The sequence below is a fragment of the Mycteria americana genome, chromosome 5 (genome assembly GCF_035582795.1).
Source record: "Mycteria americana isolate JAX WOST 10 ecotype Jacksonville Zoo and Gardens chromosome 5, USCA_MyAme_1.0, whole genome shotgun sequence".
Classification (NCBI taxonomy): domain Eukaryota; kingdom Metazoa; phylum Chordata; class Aves; order Ciconiiformes; family Ciconiidae; genus Mycteria; species Mycteria americana.
This window is the reverse complement of record NC_134369.1, coordinates 71336473-71363504: the sequence shown is the minus strand read 5'-3', so window position 1 is coordinate 71363504 and position 27032 is coordinate 71336473. Positions and strand designations below refer to the sequence as shown.

Genomic DNA, 27032 nt, shown 5'->3' with positions numbered 1-27032 from the left:
ACCAATAAGCAACATGACACTCGTTTGTAAGCGGCACTACCTTTCTCTGTGTTCCCTCTGTTTGGGAAGGGATTGTCCTGAATTGTCCTGTAGCAACAAAACCAGTACAGTACAGAAAGGCTCTAGAATATGTAATTACAAAAGGCACTTCTAAGAATTAATTCACACAAGTATTCCAGTGAAATTGGAGTTTTGTCTAAAGAATATTTACCAAATATTTTCCTCCTCCTCCTCCTCTCTCCCGTGGCTAGGTTAGTTTTTTGAAGCCAAATGAAAGAGAAGTAGAGCAAGGCAGGATAGGGTGAGAAAGGGCGAAGTCAAAATTCCTTTTCTCTGTTTCTCCCTTCTATTCCAACATCTGGGTTCCCTTTTTGGTACTGTGCTCTAGAAATGTCTATATGTTCGGTTTATAAAAACCTGGTAACTTCCAGGAGATTAAAAGAATCACTTAAGTAGTCTAGCCTTTAAAACTGAGTAATGTGAAATTAATTCCACAATAGTTTAAGTGAAGTACTCATTCCCTCTGTTCAGCGTTCAGGCTTCGGCCACATACTGAGCATTAGAAGTAAAGCTAGGTCAAGATATGAAGTAGTGTTAAAATGTGCTAGCTAATGATATTTTTCCCAGATACAGTTCTGATCGTCTGAACCTCATTTACATGGTTTCCTGGAAGTATTTTGAAACTTTGCTAATTTCTGTAGCATAGGCATGGTTTTAGGGTGTGCTCAATTACCATATTGCTAACATGCAGCCCTGGTACCCACACACAGAGATTTATTGTAACTGATACTACTTACTGATTAATATTAAAAGAAACAAGGTCTCGCTACTTCAAATTTTTAAAAGCTCTGATTTATATCAATGCAGTTTGTCAATCTGACGCATTTCCAATTTGTGAAAAAATTTTTGCAGCCTCTGAAAAACAGGATATGTAAATCCCTGAATTTGAGATTACTTAGAGAAACACCCAGTACAGGCATTTCGAATAGCCTAGCAGTGAAATCATTTATAAGGACTTTGTGATACTCCAACGTGTTCTTTTTACATGATTGTATTTCCATTTCCGCTATATTGCCTGCATAAAGCAATGGAGGAGGAGGGGGAGGAGAAGAGGAAGTCATGCCCTGTATGTCTAGTTCAGTCCCTCGACCCTCCAAAATTGGTAACTAACCATGTGGACACAGAGAGTATCCCCTACAGACACATGCGAATCAGTACCAAGAGAAAGTCATTTTCCAGAGGTTACTCCACAGCTTGTAGGCAGTATTATCCCAGTTTCTGGGGGACTTTTGGCTCATTACAAGTGCTGTCAGAATTGTCACCTTGCTAGCGGTCTCAGAGACAAAACATCTCACCCTCTTCCTCTGCATTCTCAGTTCACGCATATTTAAAGAGGTCCAGTTTCAAGTATCACCAGTATGGCCCCTTTCACCAGTTTTATTTACATTGTTTAAATGTGTCTTACTGGTCTGATGGAGGCAAGGCATTTGCAGGGCATTTAGACTATTTGCAGTAATAGGTTATATACAAGCATTGGAGCACGCAAGCTCTTACTCAGCTGCTTCTGTGTCAGACCCGTCTCAGTCTTGAAGGTGTTCCCAGAACACTTGCATTTCCCCAGCCTCATCGACGGATCAGATAAGAGGTATTACCTGTTGTTACAAACCTTGATGCTCTTCGACCTTCATGACTACAGCATTTCTGCCTGTTGGTCTAGGAGTACTAAGGTAATACTCATTCAAGTACAATTTGGTTTATCCTGCTTTTCCTAATGCACGTTTATCTTCATCTATTGACATTAACAGCCACATTTCTAATGTTGAAGGAAGGTAATTTAGGCTGTTATTCCCTGAGTTCTTCATATTCACATTGAATATGGTTCTCCACGATTAATTACAAACTTAGAGATTCTGTACTAGGATCTACTACAAAAGACAGGCCTTTTCAGATTATCACTCAGGTCAAAACGAACACTGCATTAATCGCAAAGGTCCATGTTTGTGAGGCCTAGTGACAGAATTTCACTGAAGAAATCATTCCAGTGGCCCTCTACATTCTTCTGCCAGTTGTTTAATAAACATACTCCACTGCTTTACTGAATTTAAAAATTATATAAACAAAATTCACATCTTCACTTCTGTTTAGTGACTCTTCCTTTGTTTAGTATAACTTATTTCCACATACAAAAAAATTAAGGCCTCTACAATTTTTAAGTTGTCTGGCAGCCCAGCTTAAAAAAAAAAAAGTTGTAGTCTTTATTTGCCAGCTAGGAAATTTCTTCAGATGAAATACTGTTACACTTAGTTGGAGGCAGTAGTCTATTTACATATTTTTAAGAAAACTTTTTTTCTGAGCTTGGCAGAGAAACAGCCATGAAGAATAACCCAGAAGCCTAATGTGTAAGGTGGAGTATATTGCTTTACAGAAACCAGAATCTATTTGCAGGACACAGACCGTATCAGGAAAGTCTTGCTTTCAATAGCAATTATACTGACAGTGTTGAAGACTGACCTATCAATATTACTAGATTTGGACCGTGAAGTATCCTAGAAAGCAAAAAATATTTTAAAGTTTTTAATTCAGTAATGTATGTTTGCATTAGACCTTGGCTTGGAATAATTGATTCAGTACAGTAAATTCAGAATTTATATTTTAAACTAAAACCAAAGTATCAAAATAAGTTAACCTAGAAAAACATGTGTCTCTTTACAGAGCGAAAATTACTTTTAGGCAAAACTTAGCAGAAAAACAGTTTGGGAATAAACAAAAGTTCTCTTTTGGCAGTGTCCGGTTTGGGATTTAGATCTGTCCTCTCCTTGGAGGCATCTGTTAACTAAAAATCATCAATACAAAAAGGCAACACAGTGAAAAGCTGAAATATTAACATTTCAGTAAAGTGCATGGGACTGTGGCAGACTTAATGGCTTTGCTATGACCTTATCTCAGATGCTGAATTAAATGATGGGGATGCCAGGTTCTTTACTATTCTATTGAGGTTGGCAATTTTTTCTTCTAGTAAATAGTTTTTCCTTTCAGCAGTTTTCTGCCGCTGTTCTGTCATCTCCAAAGCCTTCAGCAGCTGTGCATTCTCAACATAGAGATCCTTGACCATTGCATCTGCTTTAGTGTTCTTGGAAAGCTGCATTGTGAATAGAACATAATTACTCGGCAAATTAAAAGCAAAATAAAAATAAAAAATTCAAAGCAAGAACAGTGCTGGGAAAGTAGGTGAATGTGTTTATTGTAACTCAAATATCAAAGGAAGACAGCCCACCCATTCATCTTATTTTCCTTTGTTAAAAACCTATATGTTTGTGGAGTCTTTACAGATACTATGAATGTTTTGAAACTGGAAAGACTTCGTAAGGAGATCAGGCAGATTGATAGAGGGCTTCAAATGAATCTTGTCAGGTGAGTACTGCTTTATAGCATTTGTCCTCTAAGGGTAACTCCCTTAGTTCACAAGAGGATCCACAAGCCCAGTGATCCCACAGAGGGACTTCCTCCAAGGTCTGGACCACCAGCTCCTCCTATAAAATTGGGGAGAGCAGCCTAGCACTTGTCTGCGTGCTTTTGGGAACAGCCCTTTGGCAGGAGACCCTGTCAGTACAGCACTTGCTTAACATGAAAGAGGAGAGTGTACCTCAGTAGAAAGCAGAGGCTGTTGTCACGCCTAAGTGCTCCAGAGCCACCTTTCCCTACACTATTGAGGACTCCTGAAGAAAGCAGACCAGGGCAAGAACAAAACCCCCAAAACCATGTCAAGCAAAGGGTGTGTTGGAGCAGGGGGTATAGAGAAATCAATAATAGTATAGTAATTCTGTCTGTACTCTTCAGGAAATTTTTTCCTCCTTTTCTAAGCAACTTTTCCAGTTAGGATCCTTGTCCGGAATTTGATGTTTGTTTCCTGACTTCAAGTGCATCAGCATACCAAACAAGCAAACAAGCATAGCTTTTAGGAAATTAATGAGTGGTGGATTCAGTCCCCAATTTGGAGTTTCAGGAATTTGGGGGCAAATATACTGTACTTTAGCTCAGAAGCATTAAAAGAAAAAGGAAAGCACCTCTAACCTTATTCGAAGCAAGAATAGCTTGGCAGCTTTTGCCCACTTAGTTGTTTACAGAAGTAATGGGGATGATTTCAGGAAGAGAGTAAGAATGCTTACTTGTTCTTTCAGCTGATTTACTTTATCTTGGAGAAGCCTCTTCACAAGCCTTAGTTTCTGTTCAACATCCATCATACGTTCTTCCATCATTTTTAGAAGCTGCTCATGATCCCCCTGGAAAGCAACATTTATGTGAGGATCAGTTAACAAAACTCAGTTTGCATTCACCAGTCTCCTTTTTTTCAGTTTGTGCTTAAAAAAATAGCTGGCACTCCACATTTGAGTATTTTAAAGAGTTGACTAAATTAATAAACCATTCACAGAAGCAAAATGTTATGGCCACGCTTAAAGGACACTCACAGCATTGAACTAGTTTTCCAAGTCTAAGTTACCCTTGAGATTACCAGACCTAAGAAAAATTGATATAAAACTCTAAGTTCTGCCTTGACTGTGATAGTCAGATCTGGATAGTTTCTTGTTCTTAGGTGCTGCCATGTTTCTGTTGAATGTGGGAAACAAAATACCAATCAAAATCTTAATGATTTCAGAAAAAAATTAAGGTGAAGTCATAAGGGCATATGTTAGTTTGACAGTATAACTCTCCTGTGCCAAAGCCCCCTTGAAATTGAGTAATATCCTAAAGGAGTAGGATGCTATAATCCCAAACTTGTTTTTTTACTTTTTTTTTTTTTAGCTTAGTTGTTGGTAACTAACGTTTCCAAATAGTAACTCTAGAACACTTTTGCTCTTTTTCTTCAGGGAGGTAACAGACAGTCTAACTAAAAGCATAGTAACTCAGTGTCATGAGCGTGCCCATGACACCAATGGTTGAGTGAAATTTTCCCAAATAAATTAGAAACACCAGGAACTACAAGAAAGCTTGTTTGTATTTGGGAACTTTAGACACTGACTTCAGGGAAAGGGATTCTTTATTTTAAAGCTAGCTCGTTACTCTAAGTCTAGGAAGTCATCTGAGAAGATTAACTTTGAGAAAGCACTAACCTTCTCCCCAAAACAAAATACCTTCAAAACCAAAGTACCTTCACACACACGGGGGAGGATAAATGAAAAACTGAGGGAGGAGCGTTTCAGGTAGTTAGTTGCACATCTAAACCACTGTAGAAAGATTCCCTTAGGGGATTGACTGAAGTCCAGTCAACATTATTTGTGGTAACACCAGAAACTCCTTAAGTCTGTGTATGGGGTTATATGATCACTTAGCTTGTGAAAAAGTTGAAAAAAGTTACATTAGTCATATAGAAAGCAGTTTTACAGTGTTGCTGGACTGGGTATTTTTCTGGATTAAAAAATTACTACTAAGCAGAACTTGCAGGGGACTTTCCAGCCAAGTTATCCTGAGCTATCTTTTGTAATTTGATTGGAATTCAAAAAGATGGCTGACTATTAACTTCATATTGGTTGCAGGAGCCTTGAGTGAGTAGGTAAGTGGAAACTAAGAATTATAGTGGTCCCAATACCTGTGAGCTCTGTTTTTTTGGCTTAAAGTTGATCTGAGAATGTTCTGTCTAACTTGGTATTATTTCATGTTTAATGGGAGAAGCTGGCTCAAGCATTAGCTTTGAGGTCATTAGAAAGATAGGAGCAAAAAGATCTCTGAAAGCAAACAGCTGAAATGGTTCATGGCTCCCAACTAGAAAAATCACAGGCCCCAAATAGGTGTTTTTCTGACCTCTTAAAGTATTAAAAATCTAGTTTAATCTAGTAATGTGAGACAAAAGAAAAACCCCTAAGGAATGTTATCCAAGAAACAAGCGTGTTAATAATTTTCCCTCTTCTGGCACTGCCTTTTTACTTTATGGCCACAGCAGTAGAATATGCCCATGTACTACGCAAATTCTTTTTCTTAAACGTGCAGGTCCATCTGCTAAAGAGAAGCTGAGTATCTGTACTTAAGTACATCCCCTATTACAAATCTTTCGCAGAAGTCCTGATATGACAATCCTCAGTACCAGAGACAAATATTTTGTCTAAAATTTGTTAATTCTTGTTCATAAAGCTGAAACTATTGATACTATTAAGACAAGAGACATTATGTTTAAAAAAATTTTATTTTTCATTTACATCAAAAAATGTCATCTTTCCCTGTTAAAAAGTTTATACATCTTATACAAAAATGCAGTATAAATACCCCAGATTTTCTTCAAATCTCATATAAAATTAGTACCATTTGAGAAAAATAGTCTCTTCCCACACTGAACAACTCCACGTTTTAAATAACATAAATAAAAAGTATTTGTAACAAATTAAAAAAGACAGCTTATGAACTTTCACAAAATAGCTTCTAGACAAATAAATAGGAAATAACACTGTGGAGACTTTTTTTTTTTTTTTAAGAAAAAGCACAAAATAATTTGATCCTCAAGTTTCTCAGCTTATGCCAGTTCGTGTGTTTGTGTGTGTCTATCATGGTAAGCAATGAGATCATAAGCAGCCAAGCTGTCAGAGGTGCCCGATCCTCCGGTAGGAATCTGCATGCACTGCTCGCTGCTCCGGTAGCAAGGCCTAGAGAAAGAAGGCAAGTGGGATACTTCACCCTGATATCCAGATTTTCTTTTAAATACGTACGTATACTTAGTTAAAGCAAACCACCAATACAAGCGAAGCAAGCAACGCAAGACAAACAAAAACACACACAAAAGAAAACATGCAGAGTATCACATATTATATTTCTCTAAATACTAGTATTAGCACCACACATATGCAATTGAGGAGATATTCAGGATGCATTTTCTAGATGTAAGGACTCTTCAGATGGCTCATCCACGGTTTTGGGGGATTTAAAAAGATCAGTGACCGTGACTGACTGCAATTAGCAAAGCAGTTAAGTTTCTTAGAGGTTATCATCACCACTATATATGTAATCTCACAGATTGCTGAAAAATGTAATCCACTGACCTCATTCGAAAACTTATTTGCATTTCTATTTTAAACCTAGTTGTAAGTCTTTTCCTGAGACAGGTGAAGAAGCTGTTGGTCAGAGGTGATTTGAATTTTGAAATAAAGAGCTGAAGAAAGGGGAAGTTGAGCAACTCTAAGTACTCTGAACAAAAATATTGGTTGGCAGAGGTTCTAAGAGAACTTAGGAAAATACTGGGTCATTAACAGGCTCCCAAATCTAGTTATTGAGCAAGGAATATGAGAGCAAGTGCAGTGATTGCTACTGTGCAGCAGGTAAGAATCACAGCACTAGACACAGCAGAAACACTCATTTGGAATTCAGAAGAGTCCAGACAGGTTAACGCAGTAGAAAAGGCTCAGGAGTTTTAATTTAGTGAAATCTGAACATATGACAGTAGTCTTTGGAGGACAATAGCTCAAGACTGACTGTAAAAAAAATGAATGAGAACGCAGACCACTGTAGCAATGATCAAAACGCAATGGAAATTGCAAAGCACGATGAACATAAAATAGTTCCAAAAAGGAGGGGGATAACTTTGGATACCTTATTACACAGAAGGACTCAGGATCTAAGAAAGCTGCAAAGTGCAAAGCAGCAGCAGCAGCAAAACTAAGTGATTAAATTTACACAGAAAGCGTGGATAACCTGATGTTGTACTCACTGGTGAAAAGATGATGAAGAGGGATTAGGATGCGATTTTTCAAGATGCTAAAGGGGACATTAAAATGGACATAAGCTCAACTAAGTGTTAACCCTGGAATTCAGGATGACGAAGAAAAAAAATCAGTGAGAATTAAAGCAAGATGTGCTTACAGAAATGTCAAAGTTGAGACAAACTAAAATTTGGCCTTGTTTATAGTTGTAGACTGCATGTGTTTAATAATGATTTTAGAAAGTTATCCAGTAAAGCCCGTGAAAAAAGCTGTAGGAGATGTTATAAACCATAATATCCACTCACTTTAAGAAAAAAAAAAAATCAATAGAAAAAAATTTAAAAGTGCATTAGTGCATTGACAGAAAACATTTGCAAAGCCTCTCTGAAAGTATTTTTAAATTCATGAAGCCTTCCAGAATAAAAGCATTTACAGGAAATGTAGAAGTGATTTATCTGTAGAACTACAAGTTCCAGGATGTGACTAGTTTGCAAATTGTTTCTCAGGCTTTCAAAGGCAAAATTACAAAGTCATCACTCCTAATGCAATACAGAGCACATTCATTTGCAGATGCGACTGCTGTAATATGGCTTTTATTGATTTCAAAATTAAACTGCACGCTCCACTTTCCATTGTATGCGACCAAGTACATTAGCCTGTGGTAATGCACTTCTATCAGGACTCAGCTGGAAGGGAGAGAACCTTACAATTGGTTTATTATTATTTGCTGTTAAGTTCTTTTTTGGAGGGAACTTTTTGATTTTATGCCTTTCTCAAAAAAGAATTCTTACTCCAAGTTTTGGAAACTTTACAAACTGTTACTGCATATACTGTGTCTCCATAATACCTTTTCTCCAGAATACCCTATTAACACGCTCAGAGACTTTTGAGCTTCAAAGTCTTGGTCTTATTATTTTTTTAAAAGTGTAACTGCAATCTGAGTTTAAAATGTAAAGGTTTTTTTTTTCTGCTAACAGATTAATAAAAGTGTTTAGTATTTTATCTCAGTTATTTACAACTTTATCTTTTCTCATAAGATAAAGTTGTAATATTATTTTGAGAGCTATGGCCTGAGCCAAAGCTTTAGAGATTTAGAGATTCAGTTACTTTTTGAAGAAGAGAGTCATGTGGCAAGCCTAGGCCCTAAGCTTAGTTTTATATGGGAGATGCAAACTTTTCTACCTGTTGCCTATAATTCAGTTTTACATGTTAAAAAAACCAAAGCGACACTAAAAGTGACTCAGCCCAATATGTGCAGTGGCTGTAGTCTTCCTTGGAATTAGATTGTTTTTCCTCAGAAATACCAGCATTGAAGTTCCTGTGTAACAGTAACAGTGTTCTCCAAACAATGTCGTGTCGTATGGGCCAAATAATGAAGATAGGCTGACCTTATAAAAAGGATTAATTTGTTTGTATTCTGCTCTGCTACAGCTGACAGAACTCCCTGTGACAGCAACAGCCCAAACCCATATTTTATGTGTGATGGGTATGTGCTTGTGCAATATGTGGTGCAGTGCGTTTTTTAAAGCAATGGTTCCAGGCATGGACATTAGGTAGAGAAAACCAAACAAAACCTATAAACACTTCCTGCACATTGATCAGAAGGAGAAAAGCCAGTTGAATGTGGAGGGGAGTGGTTTTTATTTTAAAAAGATTAAAAGGACTTCAGAATTAAGCTATGGCTCAAGCTCAATATGCTAAATAACAAAGGTTTGGTTTGTACATCCCTTTGATCGAATGAATTTTAATTTTTCATTTTTGAACTGGCATAAACAGAGAACGGATCTCATCAGAATTGAAAAAAAACCCCAGAACACTAACCAGATATCCTTTTAAATTTGTAACCTGCAGAGTAATGAGAGCTTTACCTGTTGCATGTTTGTTTCAGAGGGTCTACTTTCGAGTTCTTCTTGAAGACGTTGACTCCTCCTCTCTGCTTGTAGTAGCTGGTGTTGGAGCTGCAGGAACTGTTCCTTGGGCACCATAGCACAGCCTTGCTGCTGGAGCTCCCGGGAGTGCGGTGACTGGCTAAGCGTCACACTGGCGCTTGAGTGGAGCATCTGAAGAGTAAAGTCAGCCAGCCATCAGGAGAAAGCAGCACTGCCGTTCATACAACATATCTTTTAGTGATGCACTAGACATCAGGTTAGTCTTGAACAATTTGTTGGACGCAAGAGAAACAAGCCTGAACTCAGTAACAGAAGCTAAACAGACAACTTTTTTCATCAGAAAGAGAAAAGATGCATCTTTATGTGCAGTTCTGAAGTGTAAAGGAATCTGAGCTTTGATTCATGATTTCAGACCTGATTTATAAATTCACTGAATTTCTGATGAAATCCCATCAAAGTTAAATGGGCCTGTGATGAGCTTTAACTTCATAGTCCTTTTTAATTTTAACCTTGATCTCAGCAGCTCTTCTAAAAATAGTATTCACTTACAAATAAAAGCACTAGCATGAGGCAGGCTGAAGAAGTTGTCCACCAGTGCTGATTATTTCTAGTCTTTAATCTAGGCTGGAGAGATAACATTCTCTAAAGCAAAACAAATTTTCAATGTGATGTATGATAACTTAAGTAATTTGATGCCAGCTGCTATATTACATTCAGAATTCAGTATTTAGCATCCCGTATCTTTCCTTATGTTCACTAACTGTAGAAACTTTAACACATTTTACAATTTTCATTTTGAGACATGCCACAATCAGAGTTTGATAAGCAAGTCTGGAGACCTCCTGAGTGTCTGTGCTGCATAAGCAAAAGTATACTCAGAGGGGCCCTCGAGATATGGATGCATGTAGTACACTGAAGTAGTTTAATTCCAAATTTGAAGTCTTGCTTTCACTAAAAAAACCAAAAAAGTTACCAAATGCCTCAGCAAATCTACGTAATGTAAAGGTAGTATATAGCAACAAAGAGTTCATGCACACTGGTTGTCCTTTGTGAAGTTATGCTACCAGAGAAGTCTTTTAGTTGGTAAAACTAGGTGTTTCATGTGGGACAAAAGGTTCGCATTCCTAATAGTCCTTGCTACAGCAAAAAGAGCACCTCAGAATAGACTTGTCCCAAACGGTTTAGCTTCCCCACATCATTTAATTAAGTGCTGCTCCCAAGCAATGCTATGACAGTTACTGGATGAAGGTGGCTAGAAGAGAGGCATTTCTGGCATTACCTTACTACGGTAGCATTGCAACCATGTGAGCCCAAGTCAGATAAACTGGCCCAGCATTGGATGAACTTTCGGACAATATTAAGAGCTAAGAGTGTTTCATGTGACTGTTTAGCGTTTTTCTAGACTAAAGTAAAATCCAGGTAAGACTAGCTTACAGCGATAATAGTTTATAATACTAACAAAAAGACCAGAACTGTACAGTAAAACCCCCTGATGTTTCAGACAAGCTGATTTGCAGCTTGAATTCGCGTAAGATTAATACTTTCTTCCCATAAAGTTTAGCTGACCACATCATAACATTCTCACCTGTTATCCCAAAACCATTACTCTGTTCCCTTAGGAAGAGGCATATAAGATTATGTTAGTGGTTTTAATTTTCCTTCCACAAGTGGTAGAATTAAGGCCTCAATTTGTAATCATATTTCAGCTGAGTTCATCTATAATGTAAACAACTACAAGTATTTTTCATAATGGTGCAGCTCTTCTGGCTGTGTTAGCATCTGTACATCTCTGCTGGCCCATGTAAACAGAAAATAGGTTTGTAAGTATTTTAAAATAAAACTACTTGTATTTTTTTAAGCTATCAGGAGGTTCTCTTGAATCACCTTGTCTGTAAAGGAGCTACTCTTTTACTGACAATATAAACGGTAAAAATAATGAGCTTTTGAAGGAATTTGTTTAGGGTTTCCTGTAATGTTGTGAAGCACACAAGTATCTAATGAAAGAGCTGAAGAAATAGTCAATTAATGTTAACAGCACCTTAAAAATAAATACCAATTGCGTGGCTAATGAAAACAATATAGTCTTGCTGTATTCATCTGTGGAAGAAAGTGGAACAATAATGAACTTGCTAAACTATTAGGGATGACACTGAGTGTGATCACAGATCAGTTAATAGTAAGGCAACATTTGACAGTCTGGTGACAAAGCATGCAGATTCAGAGGTAAATACGAAAACACCTTCAAGCCTCACAGTCAATGGGTTAGAAGGAAGGGGTTGAGCCACTTTTCATTTTCTTACGATCAGTTTAATTCTTTTGAATGCAGCTGATGATTTCTCTCCATTTTCATGGCAATGCCTTAGAAGTATGCAACTTCTTGGCCTACAGAATCAAATTGCACGATATACTAACCACAAAGAAGTTAGCGCAGCTGTCAAAGTAAACATCATATGTCAAAATGAATAGTGGCTTCTTTACTTAAAAGATGCATGGAATAATAAAAAAAAAAATCCGTAAAAGAAAGAAATGCTTTCTCCATGCTATGGTATTACATTGAAAATGATTGCTCTACCTTCGCACACTATTTCAGAAAGAGAACTGCACCCTTCTCTGCTAGTTCCAACCACTGAGTTCTAGACAGGTTAGCCACGAACAAAAGGAGAACAGGCACAAAAGAGAAAGTTAGAAGTCATAAAGTGCTCAGTGAATGTTATACACACCTGCTGGGAAAATGTTATCAGGAGTATCAAAAGTCCTGCATGTTTGAAATACAAGTTTTAGGAGAAAACGCAATTCCGTGCTTGGTGTTTATACGAAAGGGTTTAACAGTGTTTGGAATTTTCCCAAAGCTTAATTAAGACTATATAAATAAAAGCGCAGGGCATAAACAGTCTTTTCAGTAACTTGTCAAAATCTCGTCTTTTCTAATCAAGTTTTTACAATTTTATAGCTAATTACATAGTATATTCAGCATAACATGTTTCCCATTTGCTCTCTTGATGAAAAACATGAAGTCTTTTAATAAACGGTGTTGTAAAAGCCTCATCTAGAAGATGCTTTGATTTATGGAACAAGTCAAAATTGTGGTTTTGGGTTGGTTTTTTTTTTTTTAATATTATGTTTTAAACTCAAATTCAGGACATCAAGTTTAGGCAAGACTGCTGAGAGACAACTCTGAGGTCTAGCCTGACCTTAAGGGATACACTAACTTAACATAGTTAAGCTTGCCCATTCTTGTAACCGAGGACACCTAAGAATTATGCTGTTTTCATAACATCCAGCATGATCCATCTCCAGCAGTACTGAACAAACATCCACATTTACAGCAGGCTTTGGAAGAATCTCAATTGAAGTATTCACTCATGCCTTCAGATTAACAGCAAGTTGTGTGAATTGTTATTCTATCACGATCTAGATAAGATAGCAAGGCTGAAATTCAGCAAATTATTCCCAGAGTAAATAAGAACAGGTTTCTACATTAAGAGCAGCGTTATGCAAATATTAGTTAGGAAACTTCAGGTTACATGTTTTAGGAAGGAAGAGGAAAGTGTTAGCCTTGCCTCAAGCACAGAAAGAAATTTCTTCGCTATTTGATTTTATATCTGAAGCCTTACGTGAATTACAATCAACCACAACGTGCTTCAGAGAAGTACGTTTGTCACACTAACATCTTGATCATGAAAATGAGATTAGGCATTAGGGGAGATTAATTCTTCTAGCTTTGATCAGTTTCCTCTGTTCCTACACATCTAGAAGTTGTTTTTAAATAAATTTATAGATTCAGTGGATAGTGATAAAGCCCCACACTATTCAGTACAGTCAACGTTGATTGAAAAGTACCTCCATTAACTGATCATCCAGTTTGACTTGCTTTTTCCGTAGTCCTTCATTTTCTGAGCTGGTTTCCAGTTCACGTTCAAGAGAATTCATCTGACTGATCTATTAAAGACAAGAAGTTTCCTTAAAAAGATAGTAGTTTCTCATTTTATCTGTTTGGTTTTTTTTCTTCCCAATATGCAAGGCATGAATCACTGCACATCAAGACAATTCAAGATTAAAAGACCTAACTATTTGGACAAGTGTAATGCTTTGCTGAAAGCGATGTCTAAGACAATGTCACACAGCGTCTCTGACACAAGTTTCAAAGAATAGGCAGGGTAACTGATTTTTAATCTGAAAGTGGTAATACCAGCACACAAACGCTGTGTATTGCAGAGCACTTGGGCAGGCTGTGTTTTGTTTATGGTTCCCATGTTTTACCACTGAAGTGTTTGTACCGACTAGAAGTCCTGCAGCACGTTGGCATAGACTTCCACCCTGCATGCTCTGCAGCAGCACAGACGACAGCCAGCTCCTTGGGACAGGCATTCGTAAGAGACAAAGAACACAAAGCTCAGAGTAAAAGAAGAAAATTACAGCTTACCCCATTAGCTCTTAGAGATGGAAAGTACTGCATGGAGTCACGTATTTACCATCTAAAACTAACCTTCCTGTTTGCAGACGACAACTCCTTCTGAAGCTGTTCACACTCTCTCTTCAAGCTTAACTTCTCTTGCTCTATGGCCTTGACGATACCTGACTGGCTTTGATGCTTTTGGTGCTTTAGGGAAAGGATTGTAGATTCCAGCTGTCTGATCTAAAGAGAGCAGAGATGAACAAATGTGGGAAAACATTCCAGACCATTCAAAAAATCAAATTGCATCTACTTAATCTCAAATACCGAGTACCAATTGATTTGGGACTCATAGCAGATTCCAGTGTATTTCTGACATTTTAGCTTTGAGCAACAAAAGGTCTTTCCCTTCCTCTTCCCCATAATCTGCCTAATACTGTGAACCAAGAAATTGGACACGAAGACTGCTCGGAATATTACAAAGTTTTTATGAAAGAAAAAAATTGAAGGGCATTAAGTGAAAGTCGGACCAGAATCTTAGACAAGAATCTTAGAATTGTCAGGATTTTCTTATTAAAAAAAAAAAAAAAAAAGAGCTGTTTAAGAGTGTCTGCATACTCAGTGCAGATATAAAAGGAAAATTATTCCATTATGCATTCTTTCTGCAAATGTTTCTATTCAAAACTCACGAGCAACATTCCTCTCCTGTATTACCCACTGCAAAACAAGAATCATTCAGTTTTGCCCGTAGCTCGCGCGGACCGCCTCTCTGATCTGTCAGCTTGCTCAGGTTACCTTCTCCCTGGAGTGAGTCAGGTCTGTTTTAGTGCTCTGGACTTCTCTCTGCAGCCTCTCGTTCTCCTGCCTGAGCAGCTGCTGCTCCTGTTTCGTCAGCTGGTCCAGTTCATCCCAGTGTAGTTGCCTCTGTTGGTCCTGCAGCCCTGAGGAAGGCACAGCCAGTTCTAGAACCCGATTCTTAAGACAGACAGAATTGCAGGGTTAGGCCTTAAACAAAGCAGCGGACATTTTCTCTATTCAGGTGGGGTTTAAGTAGGCTTTCAGTAACTGCAGACTCTAAAGTCGCAGGATTCCCGCCTTCCTCCCAGCCTACACACTGTTTTCCACTAAGAAACCCAACATGCTAATCACAGTGCAAAACCAAAGTGCTTCCCTTTGCTAAACACATAGATGATAGCTGTGCGCCAGAACGGTTGAGATGAGTACGCAGAGTTCAACAACACAAAAAAGCAATTTGTGCTCCATTTCACAGCCTCATCAAGCAAATAATAGAACTCAGTATTATATATTATTCAGTAATAGCTGTAATTTAGTTCCTGTCGTACAATTCTGAAACAGCCTCTTTTCTATGTGGACATTAAGTATTCCTTAATTACATGGCAAACAAGCCAAATTACTAACTGAATTCATAATACCAATCCCAAGACTGCTGTCTACAACCTCCTTCAGTTACAGTTCCTCATCAGTTAAGAGAGGCTGATATAATACTGCGCCTTTCAAAAAACAAGTTTGACTGAAAATTAGATTCCCCTGTCAATTACTAGTGGGACTGTTCATATGTTATAGTTTTGATAGGTGTAAATTCATACATTGTCCATAGATTTTTTTTTTTTTTTTTTTTTGCAAAAGATTTCTTTCAGGGAAGAATGGAGACTCAGGAGATGGACTGATCATTGCCTGTCCTTATGTTCAAAACAAGTTTTTTAAAAATAAGTTTTAAATCTGCACATTATATACAATCCAACAAGACTAATTATAGTTAACTATTTTTAAATGGAAAACTGCTAAATACAGAAAACATCATTAAAATAGGGGTTTTTTTGTACCCACCTCCTTTCACCTTTTTTTTTTTTTAAAGTTAGCTTTATATCATTTGTTTCAAAAAAAATTAAAAAATTATAGTTGCATAACTCAGAGTCTGCTTGCTCAAGTCTGCAGCACTATTTGTGTCCTTTTAATGGACAAGCCAACCTGAAGAAATAAGTTGGCTCCAGCAGCAGGCTGCAGAAGAGCAGCAGCTAGTGTCCGTAAACCCTGGCATGCAAAATTGACTGCCTTTGTGCCACCTGAAGTCCATTACCTTCTCAGTGGCATTCTGCAGTTGCTTGTGTAACGACATCACTTCTTGTTTAAGAGTTTCCTTCTCCTGTTGCGTCACCCGTAAGTCCGATTTTAGTCGGGACATTTGGAGGTTGGTATTTTGCAGCGTTTCATCTAGACTCTGAACCTGTAACGAGCAGGAACACAGCTTGGCGTTTGCTGGACCAAGATTTCTCGTAACCTTGGTCTGCTAGGACGTGTATGCACCACATATCACACGCATTTAGGATCTCTGATGGAAGGAGTGAAGAAGTTCTAATGCTGACAGCCCCCTTTAAAAACGCTAAATGATTTTCTGACTTTCTGTTCCAAATTAATAGCCATCCACTTCGACTACAGCCACAATACTGCATTCAGAGACGCATTTTCCACCCCTGAATACTTATTGTGATATGCCGGGAAGAGAAGATTTCTCTTGAATTATTTATTCTTCCTGGCAGCCCACGGCCAACAAGAAACCCCAAGCATAATTAGCCAAGCAGATAGCCATTCGTTCCCCTCCCCTGCCTGGTGAGAGACGAGCCACCGCCAGAAGAGCAGGGAGCAACAGCAGAGTCTCTGCAGTATTTTAGGAATAACTGGGCAGAATGAATTGGCAAAAGGAACTTGGCTGTAGCTGCAAAACAACATAGCTTATTCTCGGGGAAAAAAGTCCCTCATTGCATTTAACAAGTTTCCTCTTGTCCTTTAAGAATGTCACTTTGAAAGCCCATCAAAGTGGCCATTCTTAGCTGCATGACATCTTTGCGCACATTAGAAGAGGGCTGGTTTTTATGAACAAAGCACTACAAGAGATTAAAAAAATGCTTTTGATCTAGGGCTATAACAAAAATCACTGTTATACCTTTTCTTGTGAAACGGTGAGCTGTGTTTTCAGCGTTTGACTCTGCTGTTCCCAGGACTTCTGTTCCTGTTTCAAGCTGCCAATTGCATTCTCTAAGCAGCTTACTTTAGCTACCTGCAATAAGATTACATCGGTAAGCCTGACTCATTCAGGATTTTCTTTAACTCAATTTGACTTTGAGAGTTAAGCTACAGGGAGTTACAGCTACCAAAGAAAACGGAGGAGAGCAAAAACCCCTCAGCTCCCAGCCCGAATCTCCACACAACAGGATCATTATTTATAGCGTGCATATTAGTTACACTGCTCGACTTCAGAGTTACAATATGTTAGAGTTGCAATAAAAGTGCAAGAACACTGTCTTCCTTGTCCTGCTGCAATATTTATATCCAGGCCTCTGTTCCTTGCAATGTTTGGAATTTTCTACATAATCAAGAATTTAAGCTTTCTCTTTAAGACCAGCTAGGAAAAAAAAGGCCATGACAATTAAGCCTTTATCTGGCTTGAAGGTAAGAAAAAAAAAATCCAGAGTAGTTTTACAGGTTAGGGTGATACAGATAATGATATAAGAATTTTAACAGCCCATTACAGCACGTAGGCAGCGATGTGGATTTGCAGCTCTTTCTTACCTTATCAATACATCTGTTTAATTCCTCACTCAGGGCTTCTTTTTCTTTCTGCAGCTTCTCATTTTTAGTAATTAAGCTCGAAACTTCATTTTGAAGATCAGAGAGATCAGGACATCTGGGCAGCTGTGGAAAATAAACCCCTCACAGTTGCGTTTCTGTGCCATTTCTGAATTTTGCATGCAAGTGTTACACAAAGCTTTCTCTTCTCCCCCAGGCCAAGCATCCCACTCTGGACAGCGTGGAAGAGAGGAGCATACTGCAGTTTGGTATGAATGACCATACAAGTATCGTTCATAGGATCCAGGGCATCCTTCCTGCAACGGCAGTGCTAAAGATTCCTAATTGCCCTGTGATCCCTTGGATTTGCTTTAGGGCTGGTCTTTTCTCTGCCTCTTCTGCGCAAGGGGAAAAAAATACCGTACTGCTGACTTCTGATCCTTTTCCCATTTGACACAGTGCTTTAGCTTGACGCTCTGCCTTCTCCTGTGCCGTTCTGTCTTCACTCATTCAATCTTTTGTCTTTAATTACACTCAAGCCACAATCCACTCTTTACTGAATAGGCCTCATCTGCTTTTGCTTTTTACGACCATTATCAATCCTAAGCATTGGGTGCATCAAATGAGTGCTTTACGCTGTAATGAAAATTACTTTGTGGAGCCCTAATCAGGAGAGCTAACTCATTTGTAGCCTTCGTTATCTATGTTTCTTAGCATATATTTACAGCCAATTGAACCATGTTTATACAGGTGATAACCAAGCCCTCCAGGAAATTATCCTCAGAAGTTGTGAGATATCAATGTCTCCAGCCAGTTTCAGCAACAGGAATTCTCTTGAAGAGGACGTGCTGGAAGAGACCAGTCCTTAAACGGAACTGTATGGGTATCACCAGTTGCACAGGAAAATGTTCCCCGCCTATCCCATCTGCACAAACTAGAAAAGCCCTGTCTGTTCCTTGATTAGAGCTTTAAATCTTTGTCAAAGCCTGCCTTTGTAGAATCAGTACTCTGGAAGACCTTTTGGCAAAGGCTAAGTGAAACCAACCTTACTTGAACAATTGTGCATTGTAGCCGGAGACTGTTTCAAGAGGATTTATATTCCCCTACTGCTACGACCTTTCTTTAAAGAAATGAACTATTCCTAACTCAGGCAAGGGAGCAGGGCACACGAAGAGACAGCCAGCATTATCTGACGGCACTCAATAGGATGCCGTACCTGTTTTGTCTTCTCGAGTTCCTGCTTGAGGATGTGGTTCTCCTGCTCCAATATATGAGCTTGAACCTTCATTTTTGACAGCTCCATCTCCAAGGAAGACACCATATTTGATGACTGCAAAAAGTAAAAAAGGCTCAGATTTCAGATTTCAGCTTTGGGAGACACACAGAGTAACAAAGGTTAACCAGAGGATGCTGCAGCCAGTGCCGTGGGTTAGAGCTGGGATGGCACTAGACCGAACAGAACAGGCATGCTGGAAAATGCAGGTAAATATTTAGCATCGCTAAGCTCCATTTTCAAGACAAACCTGTACACTTCTACCTCCCTGCTTTTGGCTGCTGCCATGCTTTCCTTCCACCCCCACCGCTGCGTGCACGTACGTTTGCAGCTAGTACTTCGGCAAGTTCAGCTTTGAAAGACCACGCACAGCTCAGGAACAGGATGCTAATTCCATAGCACCTGTGCGTTCCTAACAGTTCCACTGTTTCATACCGTTAGAGACAGTATAATCCCGTACCTTTACTTTGGAGTTTTCCAGTTCCTCTTTCAGTACCAGTCTCTCCTTTTCCCATTCTTCCAGGGTACATTTTCCTGCTTCCCTTTCCTTTTGCTTGAGCACCCTTGCCAGCTGTTGGTTAAGATCCTGCACATCTGCTTGGTTTTTGGAGTTCCTCTGGCTAAGTTCTGTATTTTCAGAGTCCAGCTGCTGGTTTCTGGTCTTCAGATCTACTACCTGAATTGGGACAGCAGTGTCAGTTATGACTGCTTTTACACTGGGAATGAGATGTTTAAAACATTTCCTTTCTATTAAGACGATTAAAAAGCCTGGCAAGTGTCGCTCCCACTCAGTGGTGACTGAACGGTGGGGCATAGCTGTTAACTGCACTCTCTGTAACAGTCGTAACCCCAGTAGCACTGCTTGCTTTATTTCCCTATAGCTATTTAACTTGCTCCATGCCCCAATTTTAGGTCAAATCAAGTAGAACCACATTTAGGAGTAGGAACCCTCCTGGTGGCCTCTTGCATGCGTGGTCGGCCTCACAAACTGTTAATTTCTCATAACTGGCCTCAGTTATATCAGTTGTGATACCAATCATCTGGCACACCACTGTTCCTCCTTCCCTTTGCCATGCTGATGTATATTTTGAGGGTTATGCTGGTGAGCTAGTAGATTATTCTGAGCTAGCAGGACTTTATTAAGCAATGCTAAGAGGGACATGAATGTAAGAGCTACTTAAACCTTCTACTTTGCCTAGCATAACAAACCACCCTTAAAATAAAAGTAGCAGTCTCATGGATACACGCTAAGGGTCACAGCTGGCAGCATTCCTAGACCCAGCTAGCTGGGAAATAAGTAGAGGCTGAGTCACATAACCTCTGCTTCCCATGGGCTACTGCAGAACATTACCCACAAAGACTACAAAAGAAAGATTTTAACTTTATATTTCTATTAAGTAAACTTTCCAGGTTGACTGTGGAATGCGCTCTCAAGCCTGTAAGCTAGATAGTTACAGTGGCGTTGCAGTTGTCTTCTGATCACGTCAAACAAGCCTCACATCAATCCCAAAAAGTTAGAGAATAGTTATCAAAAAGTTTAAGTTTATGTAATGGTCATTTTCTACTGCCTTTGTGACCATCTAAGGAACAGCTCTTACACAGCGATGATTTCTACAGAGAAGGTTATGGGCTCAGTCCGTATACCTGCTTTTTCAGGTTGTCAACCATCTTCTGTACAGCCACTTTCTCCTTTCTCACAGCCTCTATCTTTTGCCTAAGGAAAAAATGAAAGCTCATTAAACATTAGGGTCACTTGTTAATATACATGCCTACAAGAATGGGCTGGGTTTTGACGTCACCAGAAATGGTAATTCTGGATATTTATTTATTGCTTAGCATCCCTGTTTTGCATAGGCTTGGCAAGTGCTCAGTTCCTCAAAGTACCCCATGTAGTTCTTTTCTAGAAGGGAAGAACACTCCCAGGATCGTGGATGGTTATCTACTTGCAAAAGACCAAGTCACTGAAATACTCCGTCACACTGTACCTCTTCCTGCCTTTTCTAAGGCTACACCAGCCCAACAAGCTCTGCCTTCGCTGAAGCAAGAAGAATTGCATCAGGTCAGTTCATAAGTAGGTCCTGTGTCTGTATGTGTTACTGGGTCACCTGAGCTCCTACAGTTAAGCCCCTGCTTTGGCTCTAGGAATGGGCAGGACAAGCTGGGACAGGTGAAAAGGACGGGGAATAGACTGTCAACCAGCTGGATTTCCAATGGCACCATGAAATAAGCCCATTTCAAATCCTGTAGAATATCTAACACGCGAAGGAGCTTTGAGAGAAGGGGTGTAACCATCGTGTCTGCACTGCAGCGAGAGCCTGAAGGCATACACCTGGTACGTGCCCCATTGAATTCTTACCACATTTCTTCTCGGGATCCATTTAGCTCCCTCAGTTTCAGGCTGGAAGCACTACCTTCCTCATTTAATAAAGTCACTTCATTTTTCAGAATAGCATTTTCTTCTCTGAGCTTCTCGGCTTCACATCTGTGGCAGAGACACGAGACAAGTGAAAACTGTTTCTGTATATCATCTAGGCCCACAGGGAGAAAAATTACTAAAAGCCTAAGCTACCTGTAATATTTCAAAACAAAGCTACAACTGACTTATTTTGTGTATGAACGGTATATGGATTTTACCTTTCATTTAGTAAGAGTGCTTCCCGGATCACTGAAAAAGGGGCTTTTTGTGCGTGTTTTTGTACAGCTTAAGTTAGTTAAAGTCTATGATACCCAGTAAAAGTTTCACGCTAATATTGTCGTATACCTTTCAGTCCTGAAGTTACAAATAACATAACTTTAAACAGCTTAACACCGCGATATGCAGACTGCTAGGGGAGCGAGCTGTTTCCCCAGCTGTTTCTAGAGGCCAGTACGCTGGGAACAGCAGCATGGGAACGGCAGTGTTGGAAAGCGCCTTTTCTGTCCTGAGGCGACTGTAAAGAAATAAAACTTAGCCATGGTGCAATACCTGAAAGAACAATTTCCTGCAGGAAGCTGGTGCTGAGCAATAATTAAGCCACTTGTAACTACTTTATGGCCTCCAAAAAAATCCTTGCTGAAATACAGCAGTTAAAAACAACTAGGTAAAACCTATTATATTCTCTGTTATAATGGTATTTACCATATCACACACCTGATGGATTCCTAACGCTAAGTGCTCCTGCTGGGAAAAAAAGTTACCGTAATTCTCTAGTATTAACTTAAATATTGAGACAAATAGAAGCACCTTTAGCATTCCAAGTAACACGCAGTACTAGAAGGGAGCAAACCGAGTAAAGAAGTGATATTAGTAAAAGCTAAAAGCATTCTGGAAGTGTTACCATAGTATTTTGGACATGAAAATACAGGGGTTTCTGATGTACCATGAACTAGACACTGCGAAGGTGACTACATCCGCAGACAGAACAGCTGGCAGGTTGCTCCTGTTTTACCATTCATGTTAGGTCACGGTCAGAGGGGAGTAAGTCACACACATTTATTTCAACCGTCGTTATCCATGATTAATCAGCCTGCTGGCTAGTAGTTAAGAGTCCAAGGCACTGTTTTCTAATCAAAGTTAAACTACAGTGGTTAATGCAGCAACCGTACGGCAGGCAGGCAGGCGGCTACGAAGCGATGAGTGGGACGCTAGGTTAGTTTCTAAGCGGCACGTTTGATTACCGTGGGGCCAGCACGTTTCCCACAAAGTTTTGCAAGTGTACGTTACCTCAGAAGATCAACTTTTTGCTGCAGCTCAGTGCACGTGCTTTGCAAGCCGTGTGTCACTATATTCCTCTCCTCTCTCTCTTTGTGGAAATGCATGTCGTTTGGGTTAACCAGAGCAGCGGCTTTCTCCTTCAGCTTTCTGGTGGGCTCTTGCAGCTCCCTCTTTCCTGCCAACATTTCTTTCACCATGCTGTCGCTTTGGGCATGCTTGTCTTGCTGACCTGTAAATGCGGCGGCATATTCTTCCAGCTTCCCGAGCTGGCATCGCAGTCTTAACTTGTCACTGTGTGCATCTACGTTTCCTTGTGCATCTTGTTCTTGGACATCTTCCAATTCTTTAACTTTTTGGAGGAGCTGTGTGTTTTCCTCTCGGAGCTTAATACTTTTCAGTTTACTTTCTTCTAGTTTGCAATGAAGGCTTCTCAGCTTATGCAGGTTGTCTTCTAGCACTTTATTTTTTTCAACTAACTTGATCATTTCAGATTTCAGATCCTCATTTTCTACCTGAATTTCTTCTTGTAGCGACAGAAGTTTAGCCTGTGCCATTGATCTGTCTTCTAACTCCTCGACCCTTTTCCAAAGCTGAGCTATTACACTTTTCAGGTCACCATTTGTTGGCCCAGGAGCATGGTCAAGCTGAAGAGAGGCTTCACTCAGTTCTTCGGCCTTCTCAAGCTCAACCTGCAGCTTCAAAGCATCAGAAACAAAGCCTTTATTTTTGGGAGATATTCTGTGATTTAGCAGATGAACCTTCTGCTGTTTAACATCATTGCGTAGCATTTTTGGTCTGGGAACTCTCTCAAGAGTTTTCTCGAGATCTCTCTTTTTTTGCAGAGGCACCCAAGAAAGCAGCTCTTGATTCTTGTCCCCATCCTGATTGCCATCAGCTTCCAGTGCTGCTTTACTTCCTTGCATCTGACCCACCTGCACCTTGAGTGCATGGCCAGCTGCTCTGGCTTTAACACGTGCTTTCTCCAAATCTGAATCAGTCTCAGTCATTTCTTCCAGGTCTGTAGTATCAGCCTCCAAAAGCGGAAGGACATTTGAATCTGTTCCCTTGTCTGCGTCTTTACAATCGCTGGGCAACCCTTCAAAAATGGGATCTATTTCATCTGGCAGCTGAGATTGTTCTGAGCCAGAGTCAGAGCAGCCAGGACTGGGAGGTCGCACGGGCTCCTGCTCCGCAGCTTGCAACCTGTGCTGCAGCCTGACGATCTCAGCAGCCATTCGGACATTTTCCTTCACAGCTTGCTCATGCACTTTCTGCAGATTTAAGAGGACATCCGCATCATCTCCCAGAGACGCCATACCAGAGAAAGAAGCAATTTTGCTCTTTGCTTTTGCATACTCATTTTCCAGGACCCTATAATGATTCTGTAGTGCGGAAAAACTATGGGTCTCCCACTGCAATTTCTGAATTGTCCCTTGAAGGTTTGAGATTTCCAAACTCATCTCGGCCTTTTCTGTTTCTGCTCTTACACAAATGTCTTTATTTAAACTCTCCAAAGCAAGAAGTTTGGAATTGAGTTCTTCTTTCTCTTGCTTATATTCACTGTCAAGCCTCTCCAGCTTTTGCCTAACCAGCTTCCCATTTTCCTCCACCATGGATATATACTCCTCTTTGTTCTTTAGCTCTTTTTCATGGTCATTTTGGAGTTGTGTTATTTCATCATTCAGCTTTTTCTCTTGCTTCTCAGCAGCATTCCTCAGGTCTCGCAGCTCTTTCTGAAGCTGCTCTCTCTCGCACACAAGCTTATTCACTTCTTCCTTGAAGTTCTTCTCCAGGAGATCTTTCTCCTGGGTCAGGGCAGAAGAAACAGCCTTTTCATTTGCCAGACTTTCCTTCAGTTGCTCACGAGCTTCAGCAACCTCCTGAGCAATTTCATCCTTTTCAAACTCCCACTGAGATTTCTCCTCTCTCTGCTGTTCGGCAAGTTCATGCAACTCTCGCTGGTAACGTCCTTCCAGATTTTGGATCATTTCTTCATATTTATTCACAAGTGTTTGTGTGTCGACAGAAAACTGAGTTTCTGCATGAGATGCTCTTCTGTTATAGTCACTTTCCATTTTTTTCCTAAACATGGTTAACATAAGATATTACTAAACTCTGGGCTAACTCAGAAAGAGAGATTCAAATGGCTTTTTAGGCTGAATAAAACAAGCTGAAAAATTACTTTTTCCACTGAGCTTTAGATGAAGTACTATTTGACGGGTGTTTCTGAGAGCCAAAGTTAAATTTGAGGCAATTTGTTGAAACTTCAAAAATAAAAATCTAATTGCCTTGGAAAAGCGTAACTCATGAAACGTCCTCAGAAAAGGTTTCATGGACAATATATGCCCTTCTGTACTTGTGATCAGATTTGTGGGGGCAGATGTTCTTAACCCCCATCCCTCTCCGTCACCCCAGGATGGTTTCAGGTTCTTTTGACGCTCGATCTGGCTAAATGCATTTACCAGCCATCCCTTTACTTCTTCAGAAAAGAACAACTCTGAAAACCCAAATGCTTTAAGAGTACAAAGCAGGGATTTCTAAAGCACAGGGATCCTGAACAGAGCTCAAATTAATCACGTCTAGTTATGCTTTAACACTATTGTTGCCTCTGGGTGAGCTAAAAATCAATATAAGTATCTGCTTGAGAAAGGCCAGAAGAAAAAGCCCCTGGATAGCAGCCCAGCGTTCTAGAATAAAACCGGTAACAGCACTGTACAATTAGTACACTTGAATTAAGCATCAGGAGTCATTTCTGCACGAGGTTCACCTTGGTCACCACGCCAGGCCATCAGGGTCCCCATACACCCCTACCGTCCCCGACACTCACCTTTCCTCCTCCAGGTCCTGCTCGTGCTTCCTCAGCAGCTCTTGTTGGAGCTCTTCCTTCTCCAGGGCATGCACCTCTGCCATCCTTTTCAGCTGCTCGTGAAAGCCACGTTCCAGCTCTCCCTTCTCTTCCTGCAGCGTCTGCACTAAAACTCTCATCTTTTCTTCCACCCAGACACCATTTTGAATCAGTTCTTCCCGTTCTTGACTAAACTTCTTGTTTACCTGCTCCAGTCTGGCTCTGACATCTTCTTCGTGCTCCTGCCTCAATAGCTCTTGCAGATTCGCTTTTTCCTCATCGAAACGCATTTGTAATTTGTTTTTCTCATCGTTATATTTACAGTCAAGCTTTTCTTGCTGTTCTCTGAGCGCTGCTGCCTCTCCTTGCAGTTCTGCAATTTGATTTTTAAGGCCAGTTATTTGCTTTTCCATGACGTGCATCTCTTCAGTGTACTTCTTCCTCATATCCTCTTGTTCTTTCTCACAGTGGATTTTTGTCTCATCTAGCTGCTTTTCATAACGGCTCACCTACAAAAGGGAAAACAGATTGGTTTGTTTTCTACGTAATGTTCTACAGAGATGTTTTCTCTACATAGAAACGTAGAGAAATATATATTATATATTATTGTATTATATGTATTATATATTTCCCTGTATTCTATAGAATGTTTTGATTTACACATTAGCATCTTATATTGATTTCCTATGCAAAGAATGCTAAAGTGCTCAGCTTAATTTCTACATAATAATCATCTTTATCCCAGGAAGAAGCCAGTGAAATTCATGCTTTTCCATTAAGTGAATTTGTGAAAAAAAGAGAAGCCACTGACAACTTTTAAGTCCTAAGCCAGTTTTGCAAGTTGCAAGTGGGCTCTTTTTATTTCACCAATTACTTTTTCAAAACCTTCCCCAAATTAAGAGGCAGATGAGGCCTTTCCTTTTAAAAAGGCTGGGTTTTTTTTTTGTTTGGCTTTTATTTGTTTGTTCGGGGGTTTGGGTGTTGGGGTTTTTTTGTTTGTTTTTAAACACAAGTTACATGAGACAAACCCTTAAGGAAAAGTAATGATTTGGGGGTAATATTTTATCAGTCCCCTTTTCCCACTCCCATCCCAGCTTCGTCACAATACAGTTTCAGTGTACCTGTGTTATACCATACGTGAAGTTAATACATTATAGTTCTATAATAGTTATAATTATATAACCATCTCTCATCTGGAGGCGGGCACCGGTCTGACAGATGCAGGAGAAACCTGATGGGACCCCCGACTTCTGGTCCTGAACTGACTGCCACAGAACCAGCCGGGCCATCTCTGCACCAGTGCACCTCACCTGCCGAGCAGGGCAGGTCTCACGCTTCGAAACACCGTGACCCCGGCGCAGATGCTAGCGTAGGCTGGCGTAGGCGTTGTGCCGTGCCCAAAGCTGTGCCAGCTCGCCCCAGCGCTGTAGACGGGTACTGGAGTGGAGCTGCCCCAGCCTCATAAGCCCATCTCAACCCAGGCTTTCTCCACGTAAAGCCAATGGAGATATTTCTGCACGCGTGGCAAGATTAATCTGCAGATGGACACCCAGAAAATGGGGAGCTGACTGCCCATTTTCAGTAGAACAGGTATCATAATAGCAGAGTTTCCATACTCCCACAGCGTTTCAACGCCACCAGACTGCACGAGCATAGCATTTAGCAATGCAGACT

The 27032-nt window shown here is 40.0% G+C and overlaps 1 protein-coding gene and 1 long non-coding RNA gene across 5 annotated transcripts in view; one reads left to right on the top strand and one right to left on the bottom strand.

Annotated features, from left to right (window-relative positions):
• Window positions 1-1074: 1074 nt before the first annotated feature.
• Window positions 1075-26784, top strand: LOC142410807 (uncharacterized). Its single transcript, XR_012776038.1, has 7 exons — window positions 1075-1162; window positions 9568-9824; window positions 17764-17815; window positions 18297-18429; window positions 18844-19028; window positions 20713-20878; window positions 26558-26784. It is a non-coding gene; the product is annotated as an uncharacterized LOC142410807 (long non-coding RNA).
• NIN (ninein) overlaps window positions 1133-27032 on the bottom strand; it is a 64256-nt gene continuing 38356 nt past the window's right edge. For 2 of the 4 annotated variants that reach the window (XM_075503962.1, XM_075503961.1), the window contains exons 16-30: window positions 25341-25867; window positions 22523-24595; window positions 21176-21301; window positions 20464-20533; window positions 19280-19495; window positions 18763-18876; window positions 17550-17672; window positions 16924-17037; window positions 16060-16206; window positions 14757-14936; window positions 14055-14204; window positions 13409-13507; window positions 9548-9739; window positions 4167-4280; window positions 1133-3139 (exon numbers count right to left, since the gene is read on the bottom strand). In XM_075503962.1, coding sequence (XP_075360077.1) covers window positions 2930-3139; window positions 4167-4280; window positions 9548-9739; window positions 13409-13507; window positions 14055-14204; window positions 14757-14936; window positions 16060-16206; window positions 16924-17037; window positions 17550-17672; window positions 18763-18876; window positions 19280-19495; window positions 20464-20533; window positions 21176-21301; window positions 22523-24595; window positions 25341-25867 — 4455 coding nt within the window. In that variant the 3' untranslated portion in view covers window positions 1133-2929. Of the gene's footprint in view, window positions 3140-4166; window positions 4281-6189; window positions 6630-7687; window positions 7735-9547; window positions 9740-13408; window positions 13508-14054; window positions 14205-14756; window positions 14937-16059; window positions 16207-16923; window positions 17038-17549; window positions 17673-18762; window positions 18877-19279; window positions 19496-20463; window positions 20534-21175; window positions 21302-22522; window positions 24596-25340; window positions 25868-27032 lie in introns of those variants that run through there. The other 2 variants (XM_075503963.1, XM_075503964.1) reach the window with 2 other exon arrangements.